Source organism: Eubalaena glacialis, chromosome 12 (genome assembly GCF_028564815.1).
Source record: "Eubalaena glacialis isolate mEubGla1 chromosome 12, mEubGla1.1.hap2.+ XY, whole genome shotgun sequence".
Lineage (NCBI taxonomy): Eukaryota > Metazoa > Chordata > Mammalia > Artiodactyla > Balaenidae > Eubalaena > Eubalaena glacialis.
Genome location: NC_083727.1, coordinates 43,085,227 through 43,111,633, shown reverse-complemented (window position 1 = coordinate 43,111,633; position 26,407 = coordinate 43,085,227). Strand labels below are relative to the sequence as shown.

Genomic DNA, 26,407 nt, shown 5'->3' with positions numbered 1-26,407 from the left:
CACCCAGATGGTAAATACATATTTGGTAGGCCATTCAACTACGCTAAATTATAGATCCAGCAATACTAATCTACAACGATTTTCTTGCTGAATACATTTCCAGTTTCCCCTCTAGTCATTTAAAAATATCAAATATCTTCCAACAAATTAAACAATAGAAGTAAAAACTGGTTTGGAAAATATATTCACCAAAATTTGGTAATTTAAATTGACTCAGTTTAAAATTAAGTCTAAAATGGTTTACAACTATATTGCACAATCCGTTAATTTTAACTTACGTTCAAGACATACTACTGATATAGTAACTATTAAAGGAGTAGAAAATATGTAATTTCCTATATGATTTGGCAAAATATGGTTACTAAAAGAATTGGAAAAGTCAGTGTTGACCTTGGTTTGTAACACAAGTGCTACTAAGAAAATAGTGAAGGAAATATTGCTTTTAAGTTTTTTCTGAATCCCTGAGGGGTACTGGAGATAGGAAGGGGGATAATTTTGGTTCACTGATATCTGAGAACAGAGGGAAAAGGGGTTTCTTACTAACAGAGGGATTTCTTCAGTGAAACCTCATCTATGGGTTGGATATCCCTAACATCAACTAGAAGAGCTTATAAACAAGAAGTAATGCATTCACTTCACTGGTGTCAATAATAACCCATGAAAAAAATAACCAAGTTCTGTAATTAGCTGCAATGATCTTAAAAAATAAGTGGAAATTTTGCAATAATAAATTCTATCCTTTTCATTATGTTGCTCATTACAACATCAACTGCAAACCATAAGCTGTGAGGTTATGGAGTTTTTCCTAAGTCAAACAGAAATAAAGAATTGTTTTGTTTTTCATTCTGCCTTTAACAGAAATTAAAACCTTATACTTGAGGATTACAGAATATTGTACCTTAGATTATACTGTAAAACAAAAACCCATTCTTTAAATGCAACTTATTTATTCTGTTTATCATGATGTGTAAAGAGTAAGATATAATGAACTATGTATTTAAACATTTTTAAATACCAAATGCTCAAATACTTTCTACTGTAGAATAAACTCTAATCTTACTTTACAGGGTACCAAAACTGAACTAATTCTTAAATGTTTAATGTTGTCTTTTTTATTTTATCTGGTCCAAAATGTTTATTTAATGCAAATCACCTAAATTAAAATGAACCTTCTTGAACTCAGTGAAATTGCTCATGATTGATATGACCATAAAACAATCTAATTATAAGCAGTTTTGATTCTGTAGGTTGTTTTCAGTGACTTTCCCCAAATAAAATAAGATCAAGATTTCCTAGTACAGACACAAGAGGGCAGACCTACATAAAACAATGAATTTCCTCCTGTCTAGAAGCTACTTATCCTTTGATTATTTGAGTCTTCTGGAAAAGTGAGAAAATGGTAAAATTTCAAAAAACATTTGCTCTTCTTCTAAGTAACAGCACACTTTAAAATGTCTAAAAATTATATGCCAATGCTATATAGAAAAGATGACAGATTGAAAAAAGCCAAACACATTAATAAGTTTATTCATTAAAACATGTATACAAAAATCAAGTATATGCATTTTAGTTACCTAGTGAATGTCATATCCTATCTATTGAGAGTGTCACAGTGTCCACATCTTTCAACGCAGTTGTGCTATATTATATTAAACAGTAAAAAGTTAAAAACAAAACAGGGTGCAAAAATAAGAATAAAAACACGAAAACTTTCTTTTCAGAGAATGTAATAGAATACACAAAATGCTCTCACATTAAAAATAAAACCTTTCATTCATATGTGATGTTAGACAAAAAGCAAGTCATTTAGCTTTAAGTCATTCTACCAAATATTTATATTTTTTATTTATATAGGAGAAATCTTCCAGTAAAATACGTTGAAATCATTAGGTGCCAATATCCTGGCTGATCAAGCCTCTCCTTGGTTAAAACAAGCACAAAATTTTATCTTCCTCCTCTTAAAGATTGCAACCCAGAACTCAGAAACATCCTACAGAATATAAGAGAAAAGAAGAACTACTTTGTCAATAAAGAGAACACTTCTTCACTTCTGTCTGGGGGGTCCACTGTGAGCTTATAGGGATCCAATGGACACTGCTGTGTGTAGAAATATGCATCCTCCAATCCCTTCTCATCCCACCCCAAAAGGGAAATGCAAAAGGGTCCTGGAATGGGAAAGTCTTTCCAAAGAGAAGATGATAAGACTTTGCTGTTTGTTTTTCTCTTATGTCATAGTCCGTGTAGGGTTAGACAGCTTTTGGGGAAGGTGGAAAGAGAGCAGCAAATGTAGAACAGAGGAACGAACCAAAGACTGTGGTGGACGTTGCACACGGAGGCTTATACTCTAATCAACTGAGGGCATTGATGGCTTCTCTTCATTCACAAGGGAAAACACGTCAGAGTTCCACACCACCTACATTCTAGCTGATTTAATAGGAAACCATGGGAATCAAAGAACACCATGCACATAAGACTGTGAGGCTGGCTCAGTAATTATTTAGAACTGAGTTCTAAGAGGAGTGACACTTCCATGTTACAATACTAAACTTTTGAGGGTGTAAAGGGAGAAAGGAGGTTCTGAGGATCAATTGAGATAAAACACTCTGACAGCTACAAAGTTCTAGATAAATTTATGGTGATGTTAGATTGTGACTCTCAGCCAAATTCCTTTTCTTTGTTGTAAATAGTTTTGTGGTTTTTTTTTTTCTTCACAGTGACAAACAGTTGTCCTTGAAAATCATACACATTCTCACAATTTATGAGATGGGATAATTATTATTAAGCCTCTTCCCTTTATGCAAAAATTAGACTAAAAGGAAATCACTGTTTTTAAAGAGACTTAAGAAAAGACAAAGATGAGAGCTTTTAAAATTAAGCCTCTTCCCTTTATGCAAAAATTAGACTAAAAGGAAATCACTGTTTTTAAAGAGACTTAAGAAAAGACAAAGATGAGAGCTTTTAAAATACAGTATTTAGAGGCTCCAAGGAGAAGGTATTTAAGAATTTTTTTTCTGTAGTAGTCCAAGAGAATTAGAAGAGAAGCGGTCATTTAAACACTGCAATTAAAGTGTCTAGGTTTTCCTTACCTGGTTTCACCTTTCTACTATGAAACTTAAAAGCACTATAAAGAGACCATCCCAAAGAAGGTTGATCAAAAAGTAGGGCTTTCCAAGCACAAGCAAATTTTGTCCCTTATAGCCTTCTTCCTGTACCACGCACCAAGAAGATTTAAAAATAAGTTTTCTCCACAAAGCACCTCCAAGCTCCCTACCCTCTCTGCACTGCTTCAAGGTCGGGGAAAACTTTGATTACAGAAGCGGGTCCTCCCACCAGAATGGAAGAAGAAATGAATTAGTACTTATTCCTTTAAATTCACTCAACTCTCGCAGTTACCTCCCTATCGCACCTACTGTTCTGCAGGTTGGAGCAGAACATTCAGCCCCTACCCTCACCACCCCAGGCCGCTCCACTTCTGTGTAAAGACACCAGCTGCAGAAACAACTACTTGAACCCTGCTCTCCTATAATCACAAGCACCTGAGAACTAAAATATGGTAGTATTTGATAAATTAGGTCTCCTATCTTTCAACTGCTTGAATAGATAAATCACAAATAAATCTGGTTAAATTGCTCTTTTCTGATTTGTAATTCACACATCATAATGATACTTCTGTTTGGTTATGCAATTTAAATATATATAATCAAGATGATAAGAACTATGTCCAAAACAAGAGTAAAGAAGGCACATGTGATGTGTTAAGGGTTCTCCTGTGAATGTAGCACATTAGGTTATGCGTATGTTTTGGAGCTGCACTCAGATTTGTGAGGTTCCTAGATAAGTGATTTCCTTATCCTTTCATAGAATATATTCCTTTAATCTTTGTTATTTTTTTATTAGTAATTGTAACGATTAGTAATTTTAAGTTTTTGCTCTAGGGAAATTTTACAGTTTTCGATGGAACTACTTTGTTTCAGAAAATTCTGGCAATAGAAAAAAAATTGGATGATAGAATTTATGAAAAATTCTACAGATAATTGGTTTCCCAGTTAAAATGAGCTGTAGAAAATTACCATGGAATAGAAAACATTTCCAGATCAAGAAATTTAAACATTTACATGTTACATTAGGGGGTACACACCATTTTTCTTTTATGTAATATTATCGCAAAGTGCTTTCCTTAAAATGATTAATAAATCCTGACATCCAATTTAATTTTAAAAAAAAAGCACATCTATTTTATAAACCTAAATACATACCAACCACTACCAAAGCTTTATAAATGACTTTAGTTACATCTTCTCATTTTATAGATGTAGAAACCAAGAAGAAACATATATATGGCAAACAGGTACATGAAAAGGTGCTCAACATCACTAATCATCAGGGAAATTCAAATCAAAATCACAATGAGATATCACCTCACACCTATCAGAATGGCTATTATCAAAAAGACAAGAAATACCAAGTGTTGACAAGAATGTAGGGAAAAAAGAAACCTGTACACGTTGGTGGGAATGTAAACTGGTGCAGCCACTATGGAAAACAGTATGGAGGTTCCTCAGAAATTAAAAAGAGAACTACCATATGATCCAGCAATTCCACTTCTGGGTATTCATCTGAAGAAAATGAAAACACAAACTCGAAAAGATATATATGCACCCCTATGTTCATTTCAGCTTTACTGACAATAGCCAAGACAAGGAAGCAACCTAATTACCCATCAGTAGATGAATGAATAAAGAAAATGTGCCATATATGTGTGTGTGTGTGTGTGTGTGTGTGTGTGTGTGTGTGTGTGTATGGAATATTACAATAAACAATGGAATGTTATTCATCCATAAAAAGGAAATCTTGCCATTTGTGACAACATGGATGGACCCTGAAAGCATTATGCTAAGTGAAATAAGTCAGACAGAGAAAGACAATTATGTTTTTAAAACAAGCAAACAAAAAATCACAATCATATATACAGAGAACAGATTGGTGGCTGCCAGAGGCTCGGGCTGGAGGGTGGGTAAATGGATGAAGGAGATCAAAAGGCACAAACTTTGTTATAAAATAAAAAAGTCACAGGGATACAATGTACAGCATAGTGATTATAGCGAATAATGCTGTATTGTATATCTGAAAGTTGCTAAGAGTAGATCTTAAAAGTTCTTATTACAAGGAAAAAAATTTTGTAACTACGTATGGTGTTGGATGTTAACTAGAGTTACTGTGGTGATCATTTTACAATATATACATATATTGAATCATTATGTTATATACCTGAAGCTAATATGTTATATGTCAATTATATCTCAATTTAGGAAAAAAAGAAAAAAAGGGAAGAAAGAAAAACTCAGGCCCAGAGATACTAAGTATTAAGTGACAGGTAGAGAATCATCCAGACTCTGAATCTGATAAAACAAAATCCAAGCCTTCATACACCCAAGTTAATGTTCTTTCTATTATACCATGCCAGCTCCTCTGTTTCTGTTTCAAGTATTGAAACAGAATTGAGTATTTTTTGCTTTGTTTATGTTTATGCCCATTTAACAAATGAGAAGGAAAATAAAGGCCAAGGCAGGTACAGGTTTCAAGTTTTCCGTGTTAATCTCAAATATTTTTTAAGCTTTGTTTACCAACGCAATACTTTTAGAGTTCATAACATTTATGCTTATTATCCTGCAGGGGAAAGGAAAAGCAAAACAATCTGTGCCTATGGACACACTGTCATATGCTTACTTCAAGTGCGCTTGTACTCATAACATCCACTGGAGGGAAGCAAACACTAGACTTTGAGCCTTACCTGCATTGGTGTTTCACTTTCTTGTCGAAACCCTTCAATTTGCTGCTGCTGCCAAGGAGCTACACTGTGAGAGTCCTCTGTAGTTCTACCTTCCAAAGGGTTTGTCCGCAACTGCTCAGTAAGCCACATCTGCGTCCTCACAGAAGGCTGAATGGGAACTCCACCTACTGCTTGTTGACCAAGCATTAAATATTTCGGCGGTTCAAAAGCCTCTGAGCTTGTCATAATGGGCTTGCTTTCAGGTAAGGCACTATATGTCATGTCTAAGGCCTGTCTCCTAGGAATGGAGGAAGAAGCTCTAAAGTCCTCTTTGCTGCAGCTCTCAAATTTATATTTGTTGTCCAGAGTTGATGGTCGTGTTTTATTTATTTCCTTGTCCTCTAGCTTAAGCATCTCCATACTGTCATGTAAACAGCTAGGTCCAATTGTCCTTAGTTGTGATGTTAAAGCCTTGTCTCTCCCTGTCTTTTCTAAACCTCTCCTTGACTGTTCTGTGTGCACAATGCCACCCTGGCTGCAGTTACCTGGGACAGTGAGTTTGGATAAAGATGACCATTTCCGGAGAGGCCGGAAGTCCTTCATGTCTAGTGAAGAGTCCTGCTCCCCCCTACTGTGGTTTCCCAATGTTTGCATAAGGCTTATACTCCATTTTGAGCCATCTGATGTCAATGATTCCCTATGTTTGGAAACTGAAGCGCTGGAGTTAGATGGCATGACATGGGCAGTAGGAAGAGTAACCAATGATCGACTAGGCTTAAAAGATAATGTGCCACTTGAAGTTGAATGATCTGGAAAGAAAAAAGAATGCCAAATTAGTTGTAATTAACAGAAAAAAAAAAAAAAAAAAAAAGAGGCAAAATGCAAAATGCCAAAACAAAAATCTGAACATGGTTTCCCAGCACAAGTTTTTCAGAGGCACTTTTATCAAAATGAGGGGCTTATTATTGTTACTATTATTATTATTATTCCTTTAAGTTTATCTGAAACAAATCAAACATACTTTCAAATATCATTTTCTAAAAATGGATACATAACAAAATATATGCTCATCTGCCATCTACTTACAGATGAAAAATGACTGGAAAACAGGTTTATATTCATGATATTTAATCTAAGTATTGTGCCTTAAAAGAAAAATCCATCTCCCCATTGAAAGGTCTTTTTCATGATCTATCACTGAAGCCTCAGACACAACTTTATTAAAAAATCGTATCTCTTAGTGTCTTTCCTCAACTGTGGAAATATAGGCCCAATATGAACATTTTAGCACCTCTCAAACTACAATTCAAATTAGAATATGGGTAAAGGTGCTCCTGCAATAATGGAAAATAATCCGAAAGTGTTCTAGCAATATATTTGCAGATACAGAGTAGTTCCTACACTCCCAATCTCCCTTAATGGCATCATCAATAATATATTTCCCAAGCTAGAACACTTGGAGTCTACTTTGATTCCTATCTTTCTCTGCACATTTACTAAATCCCCACGTTGTACATTTTTACTTCCAAAATGATTACATAGTTACTGCTGTAGGTCAGGCCTTCACATAATACTATCCTACACACAGGAACAGCTGTAGTAGGCTCTACGGAAGCCCAAAGGATAAATAAGGGCCTCTATACTCAATGGACTTACTATCAAGTGCCAAATTATCATCAAATATACGAAATTAAAATCAAAGATTATCATTTTTATCACATGATATCTAGAAAGGGGATAGCGATTTGAAATGTAGGGGGAGAGGAGGTGGGTGGTGAAAGGCAACTTTTACAGTTTTTTCTGTATCTTTCCATATTGTTTTACTCATAACAGAATATATTTAAATATTAGTTGTGAGCTTTGATATTGTTTTAAAGAAATAAAGTAATGGAAAAAGAAATGTTGAGAAAGTCATAAGAAAATTCAGATGAGAAAAACCCAGGCAAACTAATTCAAAAATGGAATTCCAATAGGTCTTTGCACAGAATTTATTCACCTGGAGATGAAAGCGGAAAAACATTATACATGAAAGAATACATGAAAAAGTAATATAGTAGACATTTACCATATAACAGTTTCCCATCAGCTTCTCCAGAACCTTTTCATACTCAAGAAAATTCCCACATTATAAGCCCAACTCCCAAAATAAATTTTAGACCTTAAATTCCCAACATACCCTGCAACTATGATACAGACATTCAGAAGGACCTGCACAAGATTTCAGTTTGGAAGTGAGTCACATGAGAAAACAGGCTCAGTGTGGAGCTACCACGTTTGGCAACAGCAGAGGCATTAGCCCCCAACAATGACAGCAGCAGAGGTGGCCAAACCAAGTTCTGTCCCAGAAGTGGCAGCAGTTGGGCAGCACTGGTGGTTTCCTCCAGTGGGGCCAGAGAGTGCCAGTTCTCAGAGGTGACTGAGGCATATTACCTGGAAGCTTAACCTTAAGCCTGGCTCTCCAGCCCTCCTCAAAAATTCTGAGTTAACCAAATGCCCTTAAATAAATTCCTCATCTGCTCAATCATCCAGTCAGCTTCTTCTACTGATTCAGAACACTAACTGATCCAAGTATGAAGCCAGGAGAATATGGCCTCAAAAGAAGAAAAACAGGGGCTTCCCTGGTGGCGCAGTGGTTGAGAATCTGCCTGCTAATGCAGGGGACACGGGTTCAAGCCCTGGTCTGGGAAGATCCCACATGCCGCAGAGCAACTAAGCCCATGAGCCACAATTACTGAGCCTGCGCGTCTGGAGCCTGTGCTCCACAACAAGAGAGGCCGCGATAGTGAGAGGCCCGCACACCGCGATGAAGAGTGGCCCCCGCTTGCCACAACTAGAGAAAGCCCTCGCACAGAAACGAAGACCCAGCACAGCCATAAATAAATAAATAAAAATTTTTTTTAAAAAAAGAAAAACAAATTATCCCATTTATCTGCAGTATGCAGTAAGTATCAAGAAAAGCTGCTCAAGATAATTCTTGAAAGGTAAATGTAAAGCAGAGCTGTGCAAATCTTCAAATGCCCTGCTACAGAAACAGCCTACCCTTCATTCAGCAAGAAATGTGACATACCAAAGGTTTCCAAACAAAGGAGCAAGTGATATGACCAAAACTGTACTTAAGATGATTATTCCAGTAACTGCTGAGGACAAATTAATGCAAAATGATTGGCAGCAGGAAGATTAATGGATTATTATGGTAATCAGTAGAAGAAGGAAATAGAGAGGAATATGCTACTGAAGGTCAGTTCTAAATAGAAATAGGACAAATGACCCCAAAATTCTATGGAATATTTGTATTAATATATTACAGCACTATATCTACATCTATATATGTGTGTTTGTGTTAATATTCCTAAAGGAATATTTGTATTAAAATCATCATAGCCTCTTAAAAATATCTTCAATTCTTGAATAAACAAAAAACGAGTTTTATATCAAATTTAAAATTATCAGACTTTTACATTTTTAAAAAGGTGTAAGTAAAGATAGTGTAAACCCTAAGTGTAATATTTTTGAAATCAGCATTTTTAGATTCAAATCCTGGCTCTACCACTTAGTAGTCACATGCTCAAACAAGTTATTTAACCTTCTTGCATCACAGTTACCTCATCCATAAAGTAAAGAGGACAACAGTGAAGATTAAATGAAATAATACATGTAAAGGACTCAGAAGAATTCCAGGCACAAAAGCAAAATGTTCGCTATTATTACACCATTGAAATAGCTACGGGGGACCTTCAAGATGGCAGAGGAGTAAGACATGGAGATCACCTTCCTCCCCGCAAATACATCAAAAATACATCTACGTGTGGAAGAACTCCTACAAAACACCTACTGAATGCTGGCAGAAGACCTCAGACTTCCCAAAAGGCAAGAAACTCCCCAAATACCTGGGTAGGGAAAAAGAAAAAAGAAAAAATGGAGACAAGAATAGGGACAAGACCTGCACCTCTGGGAGGGAGCTGTGAAGGAGGAAAAGTTTCCACACACTAGGAAGCCCCTTCACTGGCAGAGACGGGCAGATGGCGGGGGGGAAGCTTCAGAGCCACAGAGGAGAGCACAGCAACAAGGGTGCAGAGGGCAAAGCGGAGAGATTCCCACACAGAGGATCGGTGCCGACCAGCACTCACCAGCCTGAGAGGCTTGTCTGCTTACCTGCCGGGGCAGGCGGGGTCTGGGAGCTCAGGCTCGGGCTTTGGAGGTCAGATCCCAGGGAGAGGACTGGGACTGGCTGTGTGAACGCAGCCTGAAGTGGGCTAGTGCGCCACAGCTAGCCGGGAGGGAGTCTGGGAAAAGGTCTGGAGCTGCCTAAGAGGCAAGAGACCACTGCCTAAAATCATAATAAGTTCACCGACACCCCAAAACACACCACTGGACGTGGCCCTGCCCACCAGAAAGAGACAAGATCCAGCGTCATCCACCAGAACACAGGCACCAGTCCACTCCACCAGGAAGCCTACACAACCCACTGAACCAACCTTACCCACTGGAGGCAGACACCAAAAACAATGGGAACTACAAAACTGCAGCCTGCGAAAGGAGACCCAAACACAGTAAGTTAAGCAAAAGGAGAAGACAGAGAAACACACAGCAGATGAAGAAGCAAGGCAAAAATCCACCAGACCAAACAAATGAAGAGGACATAGGCAGTCTACCTGAAAAAGAATTCAGAGTAATGATAGTAAAGATAATCCAAAATCTTGGAAATAGAATGGAGAAAATACAAGAAACGTTTAACAAGGACCTAGAAGAACTAAAGAGCAAACAAACAATGATGAACAACACAATAAGTGAAATTAAAAATTCTCTAGAGAGAATCAATAGCAGAATAACTGAGGCAGAAGAAGAGATAAGTGACCTGGAAGATAAAATAGTGGCAATAACTACCGCAGAGCAGAATAAAGAAAAAAGAATGAAAAGAATTGAGGACAGTCTCAGAGACCTCTGGGACAACATTAAACACACCAACATTCGAATTATAGGGGTCCCAGAAGAAGAAGAGAAAAAGAAAGGGACTGAGATAATACTTGAAGAGATTATAGTTGAAAACTTCCCTAACATGGGAAAGGAAATATCCATCAAGTCCAGGAAGCGCAGAGAGTCCCATACAGGATAAATCCAAGGAGAAACATGCCAAGACACATATTAATCAAACTATCAAAAATTAAATACAAAGAAAAAATATTAAAAGCAGCAAGGGAAAAGCAACAAATAACATACAAGGGAATCCCCATAAGGTTAACAGCTGATCTTTCAGGAGAAACTCTGCAAGCCAGAAGGGAGTGGCAGGAGATATTTAAAGTGATGAAAGGGAAAAACCTACAACCAAGATTACTCTACTCAGCAAGGATGTCATTCAGATTCGATGGAGAAATTAAAAGCTTTACAGACAAGCAAAAGCTAAGAGAATTCAGCACCACCAAACCAGCTTTACAACAAATGCTAAAGGAACTTTTCTAGGCAGGAAACACAAGAGAAGGAAAAGACCTACAATAACAAACCCAAAACAATTAAGAAAATGGTAATAGGAACATACATATCGATAACTACCTTAAATGTAAATGGATTAAATGCTCCAACCAAAAGACATAGACTGGCTGAATGGATACAAAAACAAGACCCGTATATATGCTGCCTACAAGAGACCCACTTCAGACCTAGGGACACATACAGACTGAAAGTGAGGGGATGGAAAAAGATATTCTATGCAAATAGAAATCAAAAGAAAGCTGGAGTGGCAATTCTCATATTAAACAAAATAGACTTCAAAATAAAGACTATTACAAGAGACAAAGAAGGACACTACATAGTGATCAAGGGATCAATCCAAGAAGAAGATATAACTATTGTAAATATTTATGTACCCAGCATAGGAGCACCTCAATACATAAGGCAAATGCTAACAGCTATAAAAGGGGAAATCGACAGTAACACAATCATAGTAGGGGACTTTAACACCCCACTTTCACCAATGGACAGATCATCCAAAATGAAAATAAATAAGGAAACACAAGCTATAAATAACACATTAGACAAAATGGACTTAACTGATATTTATAGGACACTCCATCCAAAAACAACAGAATACACTTTCTTCTCAAGTGCTCGTGGAACATTCTCCAGGATAGATCATATCGTGGGTCCCAAATCAAGCCTTGGTAAATTTAAGAAAATTGAAATCGTATCAAGTATCTTTTCCGACCACAATGCTATGAGACTAGATATCAATTACAGGAAAAACTCTGTAAAAAATACAAACACGTGGAGGCTAAACAATACACTACTAAATAACCAAGAGATCACTGGAGAAATCAAAGAGGAAATCAGAAAATACCTAGAAACAAATGACAATGAAATCACAAAGACCCAAAACCTATGGGATGCAGCAAAAGCAGTTCTAAGAGGGAAGTTTATAGCAATACAATCCTACCTCAAGAAACAAGAAACATCTCAAATAAACAACCTAACCTTACACCTAAAGCAATTAGAGAAAGAAGAATCAAAAAAACCCCCAAAGTTAGCAGAAGGAAAGAAATCATAAAGACCAGATCAGAAATAAATATAACCCATTAGCCAGACTCATCAAGAAAAAAAGGGAGAAGACTCAAATCAATAGAATTAGAAATGAAAAAGGAGAAGTAACAACTGACACTGCAGAAATACAAAGGATCATGACAGATTATTACAAGCAACTATATGCCAATAAAATGGACAACTTGGAAGAAATGGACAAATTCTTAGAAAAGCACAACCTTCCAAGACTGAACCAGGAAGAAATAGAGAATATAAACAGACTAATCGTAAGCACTGAAATTGAAACTGTGATTAAAAATCTTGCAACAAACAAAAGCCCAGGAGTAGATGGATTGACAGATGAATTCTATCAAACTTTTAGAGAAGAGCTAACACCTATCCTTCTCAAACTCTTCCAAAATATAGCAGAGGGAGGAACAGTCCCAAACTCATTCTACGAGGCCACCATCATCCTGATACCAAAACCAGACAAAGATGTCACAAAAAAAGAAAACTACAGGCCAATATCACTGATGAACACAGATGCAAAAATCCTCAACAAAATACTAGCAAACAGAATCCAACAGCACATTAAAAGGATCATACACCATGATCAAGTGGGGTTTATCCCAAGAATACAAGGATTCTTCAATATACGCAAATCAATCAATGTGATACACCATATTAACAAACTGAAGAAGAAAAATCATATGATCATCTCAATAGATGCAGAAAAAGCTTTGGACAAAATTCAACACCCACTTATGATAAAAACCCTCCAGAAATTAGGCACAGAGGGCTCTTACCTCAACATGATAAAGGCCATATATGACAAACCCACAGCCAGCATCTTTCTCAATGGTGAGAAACTGAAACCATTTCCACTAAGACCAGGAACAAGATAAGGTTGTCCACTCTCACCACTATTATTCAACATAGTTTTCAAAGTTTTAGCCACAGCAATCAGAGAAGAAAAAGAAATAAAAAGAACCCAAATCGGAAAAGAAGTAAAACTGTCACTGTTTGCAGATGGCATGATACTATACATAGCGAATCCCAAAGATGCTACCAGAAAACTACTAGAGGTAATCAATGAATTTGGTAAAGCAGCAGGATACAAAATTAGTGCACAGAAATCTCTTGTATTTCTATACACTAATGATGAAAAACCTGAAAGAGAAATTAAGGAAACACTCCTGTTTACCATTGCAACAAAAAGAATAAAATACCTAGGAATAAACCAACCTAAGGAGACAAAAGACCTGTCTGCAGAAAACTACAAGACACTGATGAAAGAAATTAAAGATGATACAAATAGATGGAGAGATATACCATGTTCTTGGATTGAATACTGTGAATCAATACTGTGAACACGACTATACTACCCAAAGCAATCTACAGATTCAGTGCAATCCCTATCAAACTACCAATGGCATTTTTCACAGAACTAGAACAAAAAATTTCACAATCTGCATGGAAACACAAAAGACCCCGAACAGCCAAAGCAATCTTGAGAAAGAAAAATGGAGCTGGAGGAATCAGGCTCCCTGACCTCAGACTATACTACAAAGCTACAGTCATCAAGACAGTATGGTACTGGCACAAAAAGAGAAGTACAGATCAACGAAACAGGACAGAAAGCCCAGAGGTAAACCCATGCACATATGGTCACCTTATCTTTGATAAAGGAGGCAAGAATATGCAATGAGGAAAAGACAGCCTCTTCAATAAGTGGTGCTGGGAAAACTGGACAGCTACATGTAAAAGAATGAAATTAGAACACTTCCTAACACCAAACTCAAAAGTAAACTCAAAATGGATTAAAGACCTAAATGTAAGGCCAGACACTATAAAACTCTTAGAGGAAAACAAAGGAAGAACACTCTATGACATAAATCACAGCAAGATCCTTTTTGACCCACTTCCTAGAGAAATGGAAATAAAAACAAAAATAAACAAATGCGACCTAATGAAACTTAAAAGCTTTGGCACAGCAAAGGAAACCATAAATAAGACGAAAAGACAACCCTCAGAATGGGAGAAAATATTTGCAAACGAAGCTACTGACAAAGGATTAATCTCCAAAATATACAAGGAGCTCATGCAGCTCAATATCAAAAAAAAAACAACCCAATCCAAAAATGGGCAGAAGACCTAAATCAACATTTCTCCAAAGAAGATATATAGATTGCCAACAAACACAGGAAAGGATGCTCAACATCATTAATCATTAGAGAAATGCAAATCAAAACTACAATGAGGTATCACCTCACACCAGTCAGAATGGCCATCATCAAAAAACTCTACAAACAATAAATGCTGGAAAGGGTGTGGAGAAAAGGGAACCCTCTTGCACTGTTGGGGGAATGTAAATTGATACAGCCACTATGGAGAACAGTATGGAGGTTCCTTTAAAAACTAAAAATAGAACTACTATATGACCCAGCAATCCCACTCCTGGGCATATACCCTGAGAAAACCATAATTCAAAAAGATTCATGTACCACAATGTTCACTGCAGCTCTATTTACAATAGCCAGGACATGGAAGCCACCTAAGTGTTCATCGACAGATGAATGGATAAAGAAGATGTGGCACATATATACAATGGAATATTACTCAGCCATAAAAAGAAACGAAACTAAGTTATTTGTAGTGAGGTGGATGGACATAGAGACTGTCATACAGAGTGAAGTAAGTCAGAAAGTGAAAAACAAATACTGTATGCTAACACATATATATGGAATCTAAAAAAAAAAAAAAAAGGTTCTGAAGAACCTAGGGGCAGGACAGGAATAGAGATGCCGATGTAGAGAATGGACTTGAGGACACGGGGAGGGGGAAGGGTAAGCTGGGACGAAGTGACAGAGTGGTATGGACATATATACACTAACAAATGTAAAATAGAGAGCTAGTGGGAAGCAGCTGCATAGCACAGGAAGATCAGCTGGGTGCTTTGTGACCGCCTAGAGGGGTGGGATAGAGAGGGTGGGAGGGAGACGCAAGGGGGAGGGGATATGGGGATATATGTACACATACAGCTGATTCACTTTTTTATAAAACAGAAACTAACATACCATTGTAAAGCAATTATACTCCAATAAAGATGTTAAAAAAAAAAGAAATAGCTATAATAAGTGATATGTTCAGTATAACAGGCAAAAGGCTAAATATCCATACTGCACAAAGAACTCCAAAAAAAAAAAAAAAACCCAAAAACAAAAACCTAACAACCTAATTTTAAAATAGGCAAAAGAAATCAATAAGCAAACCACAAAACAAAACAAAACAAAAGCAAATAAAGAATACATGTTTAACGGAGGCAGCCTAGGTGTCCGTTGACAGATGAATAGATAAAGAAGATGTGGTACATATGTACAATGGAATACTACTCAGCCATAAGAAATAATGAAATCATGCCACTTGCAGCAACATGGATGGACTTATAGATTATCATATTAAGCGAACTAAGTCAGAAAGAGAAAGATGAATATATGATATCACTTGTATGTGGAATCTAAAATATGATACAAATGAACTTATCTACAAAACAGAAACAGACTTGCAGACTGTGGTTGCCAAGGTGGGTGGGGAGTAGGGGGTGGGAGAGGGATGGATTGGGAGTTGGGGATTAGCAGATGCAAACTAGTATATATAGAATGGATAAACAAGGTCCTACTGTACAGCACAGGGAACTATATTCAATATCCTGTGATAAACTGTAATGGAAAAGAATATGAAAAAGAATGTATAAATGTATAACTGAATCACTTTGCTGTAGAGCAGAAATTAACACAATATTGTAAATCAACTATACTTCAATAAAATAAATTTTTTTAAAAAGTTTGTTGTTCAAAAAAAGATGTTTCAACTCACTAAATAGTAGAAGTACATTCCCTATCATATTCATAAAATTATTAAAGGCTGCTAAGATCCTACGATGGTAAGAACATAAATTGTTATAGCCTTTGGAAGAAGAGGGGCAATCTGTCTGTATACATCAATATTTAAAATATGCAAACATATAAGGAAATATATGTATACATGTGCATATGTGTATGTAAATACATATATATTCACGGGCAGAGAAATGATCTAGAGGAATATACCCCAAATTTAATAAACAAAGGTAGAAAGAGGAGAAAAGGAGAAAGATGCTTTCACATTTTACTTTACACAACGTCTTATTTTAATTACCATTTGGCCAAACTTCTGCAAAGGTGTTTTATTTTGTGACCTCAGAGAGTTTGAAATATCTCAAAGAACACTGTTACTAAAGTATGAATTATGTATCAGGTGACTGTCTCACTTTCCATGTCACAGCTGAAACTTCTGAGACCAGAGATCACTAGTCCTGGGTGCTACTTTTATCTGATAACGTGCTAACTTCCTGTCTACCTTGGTAGCTCAATATTTCCCAACTGCAGAGAAAATCAACAATTGGTGATAAAAACCAATTCCACATCAGACTAGTATTTACTCCTACAAATCTGAAAGCTACTGATAATACATGCTGTTCATAGAACATTACATTGAGAATAGAATTTACTCCAAAAGTCACTTATACCTGAAGTTCTCAAACTTTAAAATACAACAAACTTACCTGGTATCTGGAGCCCTACTCTGAGAGATTCTCATTCAGTTAGAGTAGAGAGGGTCCAGGAAACAACACTTTTTAATAAGTGATTCTGCTGTTCTATTCACCACGTCATTCCACCTAGGACTGATTCCAGTTCTGAAGCCTTCAAGTTTAAATATCTTAAGTTCAATCATCACCAGTATCTGAGTTTCACTGTAAAAACTGATTTACTGTGACATTCAGAATTCATTACTGTGAAAACTAAGGATTAAAGTTCAGTCTACCCACATACATATGCACATACATACTCATGCACATATACACCATGAATTAATGAACAAAGTATTAAATAGTTGACAGTTTAAGTATCTGAAAAAAAGGACCATTCTATCTAAGAGATGAATCAAAAAATAATTTATTTTGCCTAACAAAACACAATCAATTACAGGTAGATGCAATGTGATTCCTAATGTGCTTTATTATACTACCTAATTGTAGCCACAAATCCCAAATGCAAGTTATTATCATGGTATCCAGCCCATATCTAAGTTAGAACCAGTGAAATCTAAAACCGGCAGAAGGCCGTCCTTTTAAAAACCAGAGGACATGGAACTTCCCGGGTGGCGCAGTAGTTAAGAATCTGCCTGCCAATGCAGGGGACACGGGTTTGAGCCCTAGTCCAGGAAGATCCCACATGCCGCAGAGCAACTAAACCCGTGCGCCACAACTACTGAGCCTGCGCTCTAGAGCCCGCGAGCCACAACTACTGAAGCCTGAACACCTAGAGCCCGTGCTCCGCAACAAGAGAAGCCACCACAATGAGAAGCCACAACAATGAGAAGCTCATGCACCACAACGAACAGTAGCCCCCACTCGCTGCAACTAGAGAAAGCCCGCGCGCAGCGATGAAGACCCAATGCGGCCAAAATAAATAAATTCATTTTTAAAATTTAAAAATTAAAAAAAAAACAAAAAACCAGAGGACAGGGTTTATAAAGAGCACAGAAGAGCTAATGGTTTCAGACAGATTTCAGCTTATAGGGGAAAAATATAAGAGGACATTGCTGTAATCTGATAATGCAAGTGAATTATATTTAAGATAACAAAGTCCTGAATTCTGAACAAAATCCCAACATTCTGTTTCACTGTCATATTATTCTTATCTGGCAATAGATGCGAGATTGATTCTATCTTCTCTTGTATATAGAGACAGTCTCTCTCTGCTCTTTCTTATAGTATAAAGGAATTAAATTTTTAAAAAACCACACCTTCCAGATACATATTATAACAATAAATCATGAGTCTTTACAAAGAAAAAAATAATCAGGAAACTATAACCCTATATCAAAATATTCTGATTTAAAATGTAACAGCTTAATATATTTTCAGTCAATATAAAATATAAATATTTTATATTTTAAATAAAAATATTAAGTCTATCCCAAAGGCAATAATTAAGTTTTATAGAACACCGTGACTTTTTCCCCTTCCTGCTAATGTCATGATCATGTATCATATGAGAAAAAAATTTTTTAAGCCACATTTAACTCTTTTTTTAAACAAATGAACGTTTCTAAGTATTCCCTATATTTTCAGGTAAATATTTTAAAAATATTCTAAACTACACTCTGGTAGGAAAAGAGACCTATATAAAGAAATTCAGTAGTAGTTCAACCAAACAATCTTCTAACAACCAGACCAGGTTCGAGCCCTGGTCTGGGAAGATCCCACATGCCGCGGAGCAAGTAGGCCCGTGAGCCACAACTACTGAGCCTGCACATCTGGAGCCTGTGCTCCACAACAAGAGAGGCCGTGATAGTGAGAGGCCCGCGCACCGCGATGAAGAGTGGCCCCCGCTTGCCGCAACTGGAGAAAGCGCTCGCACAGAAACGAAGACCCAACACAGCCAAAAAAATAAAATTAAATTAAATTAAATTAAAATTAAATTAAAAAAAAAAGAAGTGAGCCAGAGAGAAAAGGCAGACTATTCATAAAAGAACTCTCAGAATGATAGCCAACTTCTCAACAGCAATAATGGAATCCAGAGCACAGTGAAATAATATCTCCAAAGGGTTAAGAGTAAATAATTGGCACCCAAGAATTGTTTGGAACGCTAAGCTATCTTTCAAGATGAAGGCAAAATATATTTTCTGCTAAACAGAAACAGAGCTTATCACCAACCGACTCATTAAAAGAACTACTAACATTCCTTAAGTTTCTTTCACTAAAGAAGAAAAATGAGTCATGAGTTGTAAAAAGGAATGAGGTTTTTTTTAAAAAACAGCAAAGCTGTGATTAAATCTAAAAACACCAATAATTGCATAACACTATCTAACTTCTGGGTTAAAAAAAGAGAGGGGGAGAGATAAAACCAAAATATCAACTATGACAAATACAACAGGGGTGGAGCAGCATACTACCATTACAGTCAAGTTAGGGATGCACATTATAATCTCTACGTTAACAACTAAAAGAATAGGTAGAGCTCACAACTATATAGCCACAAGCAAAAGAATACAAAGCTGTACCCCTACCTTATACCTTCAACAAGTATTAACTCAAAATGAATCATAGGCCTAAATGTAACAGCTAAAACTATAAAACTCTTAGAAGAAACCATAGGTGTAAATCTTCATGATCTTAAGTCAGGAAGTGATTTCTTAGATACAACACCAAAAGCCCAAGCAACAAAAGAAAATAAACTGGACTTCAATAAAATTTAAAAAATTTTTGCTGCAAATGACACCATCAAGAGAGTAAAAGGACAGCCCAAAGAAAGGGAGAAAATTTTTGCAATTACACATCTGACAGGGACTTTCATCTAGATTATATAAGAAACACAACTCAATAATAAAAACACAAATAATCCAATTTAAAAATGGATGTGGAATTTGAATAGTCGTTTCTCCAGAGAAGATATACAGATGGTCCTATTAAAGCATACGAAAAGGACATTTTTGTTTGTCATTTTTAGGGAAATGCAAATCAAAACCACAATGAGACACCACTTTACACCCATTAGGATGGCTATCATCCGAATGACAGATAGTAAGTGTCAAGTGTCCGCAAGGATGTGGAGAAATTGGAACCCTCATACAATGCTGATGGGAATGTAAAATGGTGCCGCTGCTTAGGAAACAGTGTGGCAGTTCCTCAAAAGGTTAAACAGAGTTACCATATGATCCAGCAATTCCACTCCTAGGTATACACCCAAAAGAAATGGAAACATATTCACAGAAGCATTATTCTTAACAGCCAAAAAGTCAGAATAATGCAATGTCCATCAAGTGATCAATGGATAAATGAAAAGTGGTACAATGGAATATTATCTTTTATTATGGTAATAAAAAGAAATGAAGTACTGATACATGCTACAACATGATGAGTCTTGAAAACATTATGCTAAGTGAAAGTCAGTCACAAAGGACGATATATTAGAGGATTCCATTTATATGAAGTGTCCAGAAAAAAGTTTATACAGATTAGTGGTTGCTTAGGGATGGGAGGGAAGATGGGGAGTGACAGCTAACAGACTTCTTTTGGGGAGGAGGGGGGTGGGCTAAAAAATGTTCTAAACTTAGACTGTGGTAATAGTTGAACAATTCTGAGAATATATTAAAAAGGATTAAATTGTATACTTTAAATGGGTGAATTGTATAGTATATGAATTATAGCTCATAAGAGATACGTGTGTATAACTTCTAATAAACTAGAAGGAAAATGTCATGAAGAGAAAGTGAAACAAAAGAAGGCAAGAAGGAAAAAACTTGAGAAAAGCAGACTAGAAAGTATACAATATGATTTAAAATGCATCAAAATTTAACAATCACAGTAGGTGAATATCCACTCAAAAGACAAGAATTGTCCACATAATTTTTTTAATCTAGCTAAATGTTTACAAAAGATACACCTAAAATATGAAGTCCTATTTTGGCATTATGGTATCTGCATAGAGACTGAAAATGATTACATAAAAGAATTACACAGAAATAACTATCAAGAACATTAGGAGAACTGTATGTCAGGTATCAAGATCATGAAAAGCATAGTTCCATGAACTGCTTGCTTTTATTCATTATATCTTAAGGATAGAGAGAAGCTTCTGTTTCCCTACTTTCAAACCTATGACCTATTCTTTTTTTTTTTTTTTTTTTTCTTTCATAATTGAGATTTTATTGGTTGTTTTGAGGATCAGTACACAGACATTTCAATTTGTACACAATTCTCAACATACGTACCAAAAACCTAAAAAATCATGTAGTTGTGATTCTTTTCTGAACAGTTATTCCAGTGACTTTCCAGCTTAAAATTTGGGGGCAAATTTTCCTTCGCAGGATATCAAGTACCAACATCTTCAAATATTGATATGCTGTTACATCGTAAGTCCCACTAATTCACAATTTAATATCATGTACACTACATACTCAAATTGTCAATCGTTCACAGCACATTAACAGTTACTAGAAGAACTGGACTACCACGACCAAAGTTGTTACATACAGAGTGCACAAAATTCTGCCCAGGTGAGCCAAGATCAAGGGGTGAGTGGTTTGCTTTAGGAAACAATTCTACCAAAAACAACGTGGGAAGAGAAGTAATTTAAAGTGTTTAAGACATTAAATGCACAACTGACTCCAAACTGCCATTTAGTATGCTTTGTATTATAGGATAGAAAAGCTACCCCCCATCTGTGGAATGTTCAGCTGACACCCAAGACAATCAAAGCCTCCCATATTCAATATCCCACTATTTTCTGGTTGTACCAAAAAATAAACAACCAGCAAATGATTTCACCTCTTAAAAAAAAGCATTTACACTTAAAAAATGGGATGAGGTGGGATTCCTTCCTTTTTAAAAATGTTTCTAGAGCTACTAAAAAACTTGCATTTACAAAATAGTTGATAAAAATATTCCTCTGGATTGTACAAGAAGGGAAACAGGGACCACTGATAGGACCAGGTGTGTGATATTAATCAGACTTGGCTTCTTTCTCTCCTGCTTCATCAGAAGCTGGGCTCTCCTCATTTTTAGTTTCTCCATTTTCTGCAGGTAAGTCTTCTTTAGTCTCTTGGTTAGCCACTTCAGCCTGTTTTCCCTTTGCTCCCCTTTTCCCTTTTGTTTGCACTTTTTTGTCGGAAGATTTATCCTTTCCTGCCGCCTTTTTTGGCTTCGTTTCCACTTTTGCAGGAGCTGGTTTAGCTGACAACCTCGCCGATCTCCTCTTGCGCTCCTCCTTCGCCGCCCCCTCGCCGGAGCTGACCTTCCTCTTGGGCCTCGTGGCGGCGGGGCGGGCGCGTGCCGGGTGCCTGCGGGCCGCGGCGCGCCGAGAGCCTTCGCGAAGCTGGGCTGCCTGGCCGCTGCCGCTCCTCCCGCCGCCCGAGCTGCCTGACCTATTCTTTTAGCAACTGTACTTGATAGCAATAGTACACAATTCTGTGCAAATCTTGGTTCTCATTTTGTTATTGTCTAATCATTATTACCGATCACCTTTTTTTCTTGAATATTTTATATTTTTTCTCAATTGTATTTTGTGAAGTCACTTCAAATCCTATTGAAGCAGAAAACGAGTGAGAAGTTCTAAAATAACTTGTTTAAAATAAGTACAGAAGTCTACACTGTTCACAAATTAGTTCTCAAGCTCTTTTTGTACACTGTCTCTTAGCAACCATTCACAACAAACTAAGAAACTTCATTCTATAAGTTTATATAAAACAAGATGAAAAGCTGGTTTTTAAAAAAGGGGGGGCGGCGTTTCTGATCTCCAACCAGACTACTGGCAACTTAATTAAAGGACAATCTGAAGTACAGTTTAAAGAGGTCAACAATTCAAAGCAAAACTAATTTTAAGGACTTCCCTGGTGGCGCAGTGGTTAAGAATCCACCTGCCAATGCAGGGGACACGGGTTCGATCCCTGGTCTGGGAAGATCCCACATGCCACGGAGAAACTAAGCCCGTGCACCACAACTACTGAGCCTGTGCTCTAGAGCCCACGAGCCACAACTACTGAGCCCACATGCCACAGCTGCTGAAGCTCACGCGCCTAGAGCCCGTGCTCCACAACAAGAGAAGCAATCTCAATGAGAAGTCCGTGCACCACAACGAAGAGTGGCCCCCGCTCACCGCACCTAGAGAAAGCCTGCAAGTAGCAATGGAGACCAAATGCAGCCAAAAATATAAATTAATTAATTAATTAATTTTTTTTTAAAAAAACTAATTTTAAAAGCTAGTCAGTAAAAAAGCTCCTTTTTGTGTTTACACAAAAATTTTAGTTATTTTTTTCTTGAATGGCTTTTAAAATTTCATTCAACTGTACCATTTTCTAGATATCTCCTACTAGTTTCAATTTAGATTAAGTCTCATCAGGCAGTTTACTTGCAAAGAGCTAAAAGTGTTATTTCTCTCCTATAAAAATGGTTATAAATCAAATTGTAATGATCTCAAATTATGGGATGTGATTTTCAAAAATTCAAATTTTCTCAGGAAAAGAACTGTTACTTTATGACAGAACTGACAAGAAATTATCATTTGGTCCTCTAACCACTTGCATGTCTGGGGAAATGTGAAGTCATTAACCTCTTCCCTAAACCCATGGCTGTGCGACTGAAGGGCCTTTCCAGGGCAGAAGTACATGGGTTCATCACAGTTCTCAAAAATGGACTAAATTCAGCTCAGCTTGGTCAGGTTCATATTCTACCAGATCAAGAAGCAAAATGATAGGAAAAAATGAGTAAATGAATAGACAAATGGATGGATGAACAACAATGAAGGTAAAAATGAGGGCCATAAAGATACAAAATATACCTCCAACAAACAATTTTAATTTCTGCAAATTTACTACAGCTGTAATGTTCTTATATGCCATGTTTAAAATTTTAAATTGAAATATTTTAAACAGTAAAGTAGATTAACAAGAAAATTAAGTAGAGATGGGGAGCAAAGGAAAAGGGTTATTTGGTTTGCAAAAGAATATAAATCATAATTGTTTTGAATACTGCCTTGAAATTATTTGATTTCACAAGCAAAAAAGTATTCTGTATATAACCCTTCACCTCTTTCCATATGCAAATGAAGAACTAAGTCCATAAAGGTTAAATTACTTGACCAAGTACAGATCTCAAAAGAGAATCCTGGTCTCCTGTTTCTCAGCCTAGTATTACCTATACTATCCTACACTACACCTCTCAGTTCTTCTTTCTCTCTAGTTTCTCCCTTCAAGAACAGATATCTAACAGTGCGGTTAAGTGCAGGGCTTTAGAGTTAGACTTGAAGAATCTCAGCTCCACCACATGAACCGCTGTATAAACCCAAATGTAATGTCCTCTAAGTTTTATTTTTCATCAGTAAAGAGAAAATAATTATATTTGAACTCAGAAGGATTCTATAATGAAAAAAAATTTTTAATCACATATAGAAGTATAAAACCTCACACTGAAAAAATCTATGGTACATACTCTTATTAACGTTAAGGTCAACAGACCAACTAACCCACTGTAATATCTGGAGGTCATGTTATGGAAGTACTCATCATCAGAGTCCTGAAAGTTCCAAAGCTATGAAGTTGCAGCAACATAAGATTATTCACCAATGAAATGAACCTTAATACAGCAAGGAAACAGGTTAGAGAACAGTCTAAATAAATATCATTTACTTTGCCTATAAAATGGGTATAGAATTGTACCCAACAAGTTATTTTTGAATTAACTGAAACAATCATGTAAACCTCTTATCATGATGCCTTATACACAGTAAATGCTCAATAAATATTATTACTATTGTAATTAACAAGTTATGGGGGAACTCTTGATTTGCTTGAAAATATCACCTAAGGTATGGGGGTGAGCACAGAATATCTGAAATAAGATTGCCATGTGTTATAAATTTACAATTGTATAAGTTTGGTGTTGTGTACATGTGGGTTTTACCATTTTGCCTTCTTTTTACTTTAGTATATGTTTGAAATTTTCTGTAAAAAAGAAAAAAAAACAAGAGTAAGAACAAGAGGATATTTTACATTAAGATGAGGTGTTTTAAAGAAACCATTTAGCAAAGTAAACTAATGAAACCTAATCACTGTAATAAAATACACAAGCAAAGAAAACAGAGCCTTGGGAAATTTTTATGACGTCTTCCAAAATTAGTGGTTGCCTATGGTAGGGGGCATAGGGTTGTTGGAGGAGGGGGTGATGGCTAAGGCGGAGTGGGGTTTCTCTTTGGGGTAATGAAAATGCCCTAAAATTCATTCGGGTGATACAACTCTGTGAATATAATACTAAAAGCCACTGAGTTGTACATTTTAAATGGGTAAATTATATGGTATATAAATTATATCTCAATAAAGTTGTATAAAAGAATGTATGATTTTCATTGCCTAATTATCTCCTGAATCATCTAATTTTCTCCTTTCCTACTGTCTCCTTTTATGAACAAGTCATCATTGGCTCCCACCTGCAATGCCAGTGGTCTCCTGGCATCCCGTTTTGCTCTCCTCTTGATTCATCCTCAGAATGTTCTCTCACCTCCCAGTTTTGACCATGCTGTCCTCTCAGCCTAGACTACTCTCCTGCCTTGTTTTGCCCTGTCAGTTCTTACTCACCTTTTTGGTCCTCAGCTTAAACATCACTTCTGCCAGGGGTCCTTCCCCAAATCCAGTGGATTTAGGAATGTCCTCCTACCCTGTGTACTTTGCCTATCATACTGCTCATATTTTATGATAATTATTTCCTGTCTTGTCTTCTCCACTAGATTTTATGTATACAATGAACAAAGAAAATGTCTGTTTAATTCTAACCACTAGCACAGGACTTGACACACAGTAGACGATAAATATTGGTTACATGAATAAATGACTAAACAAGTCCTTACATTACAAGGCCTTCGTTTCTTCATAAAATAAGGACAAGGCACCAAATGTTAACTTTTCTTATTTTTCTTCCTTTCTGACACATACTCACAGGATGACCTCAAAATTTATACTATTCAACAGTCCTATTATTTCTTAGTAAAAACAACTAACTAATGAAGATATGATTAAATTGAAGTCCATTTTTATCAGTCCCTCCTACTTGAAATAAATGAGGTTAATTAGATAAGAAAATTATCTCTGATACAAATTAGCAGTTGGAAATTATCAAAGAAAAAATATTTAACTCTATCTGTACCTTTTTTTAGTAAAATATATAAATATGCTTGAAAATTAGCCCCAAATAGACTATTAGAAGCTACACTTAAGAGCTCAGATTTAAAAAAATAAAAGAACTGCAATGTGAGCCTGCCTCTCAGGCACCATGTGATTCGGGAGAGGAAGACTGTCCTGTGGAAGGTTACAGAGCCAAGTCTAAGCAAAAATTAAGTTCTTTTCTAGCCTCAGGGTCCTATACTCCCAGTCCTATACTCCTCTTGCTTCTTCCTTAATTACTCAACTCTAGGACCACATCTAGGTTATGCCCTACACAACAAATGCTGTATACTTCAAGAACAACTCTTCTTTCTGTGCCAGTGGCAGCTATTTATACATGGCCTCCAGGTCTCAGCAAAGAAAACCAAGAAA

At 36.5% G+C, this 26,407-nt stretch overlaps 2 protein-coding genes across 3 annotated transcripts in view; both read right to left on the bottom strand.

The window, feature by feature from the left end:
* Window positions 1-26,407, bottom strand: part of CEP85L (centrosomal protein 85 like) — a 153,590-nt gene that overhangs the window by 92,187 nt on the left and 34,996 nt on the right. For both annotated transcript variants that reach the window (XM_061207074.1, XM_061207073.1), the window contains exon 3: window positions 5,792-6,579. In XM_061207074.1, coding sequence (XP_061063057.1) covers window positions 5,792-6,579 — 788 coding nt within the window. The remainder of the gene's footprint in view (window positions 1-5,791; window positions 6,580-26,407) is intronic.
* LOC133102625 (non-histone chromosomal protein HMG-14-like) lies at window positions 21,741-25,393 on the bottom strand. Its single transcript, XM_061207661.1, has 2 exons — window positions 25,377-25,393; window positions 21,741-22,249 (listed from the first exon to the last, which is right to left on the bottom strand). The coding sequence occupies exons 1-2, from the start codon at window positions 25,391-25,393 to the stop codon at window positions 21,829-21,831; spliced, it is 438 nt and encodes a 145-aa protein (XP_061063644.1). The 3' UTR covers window positions 21,741-21,828.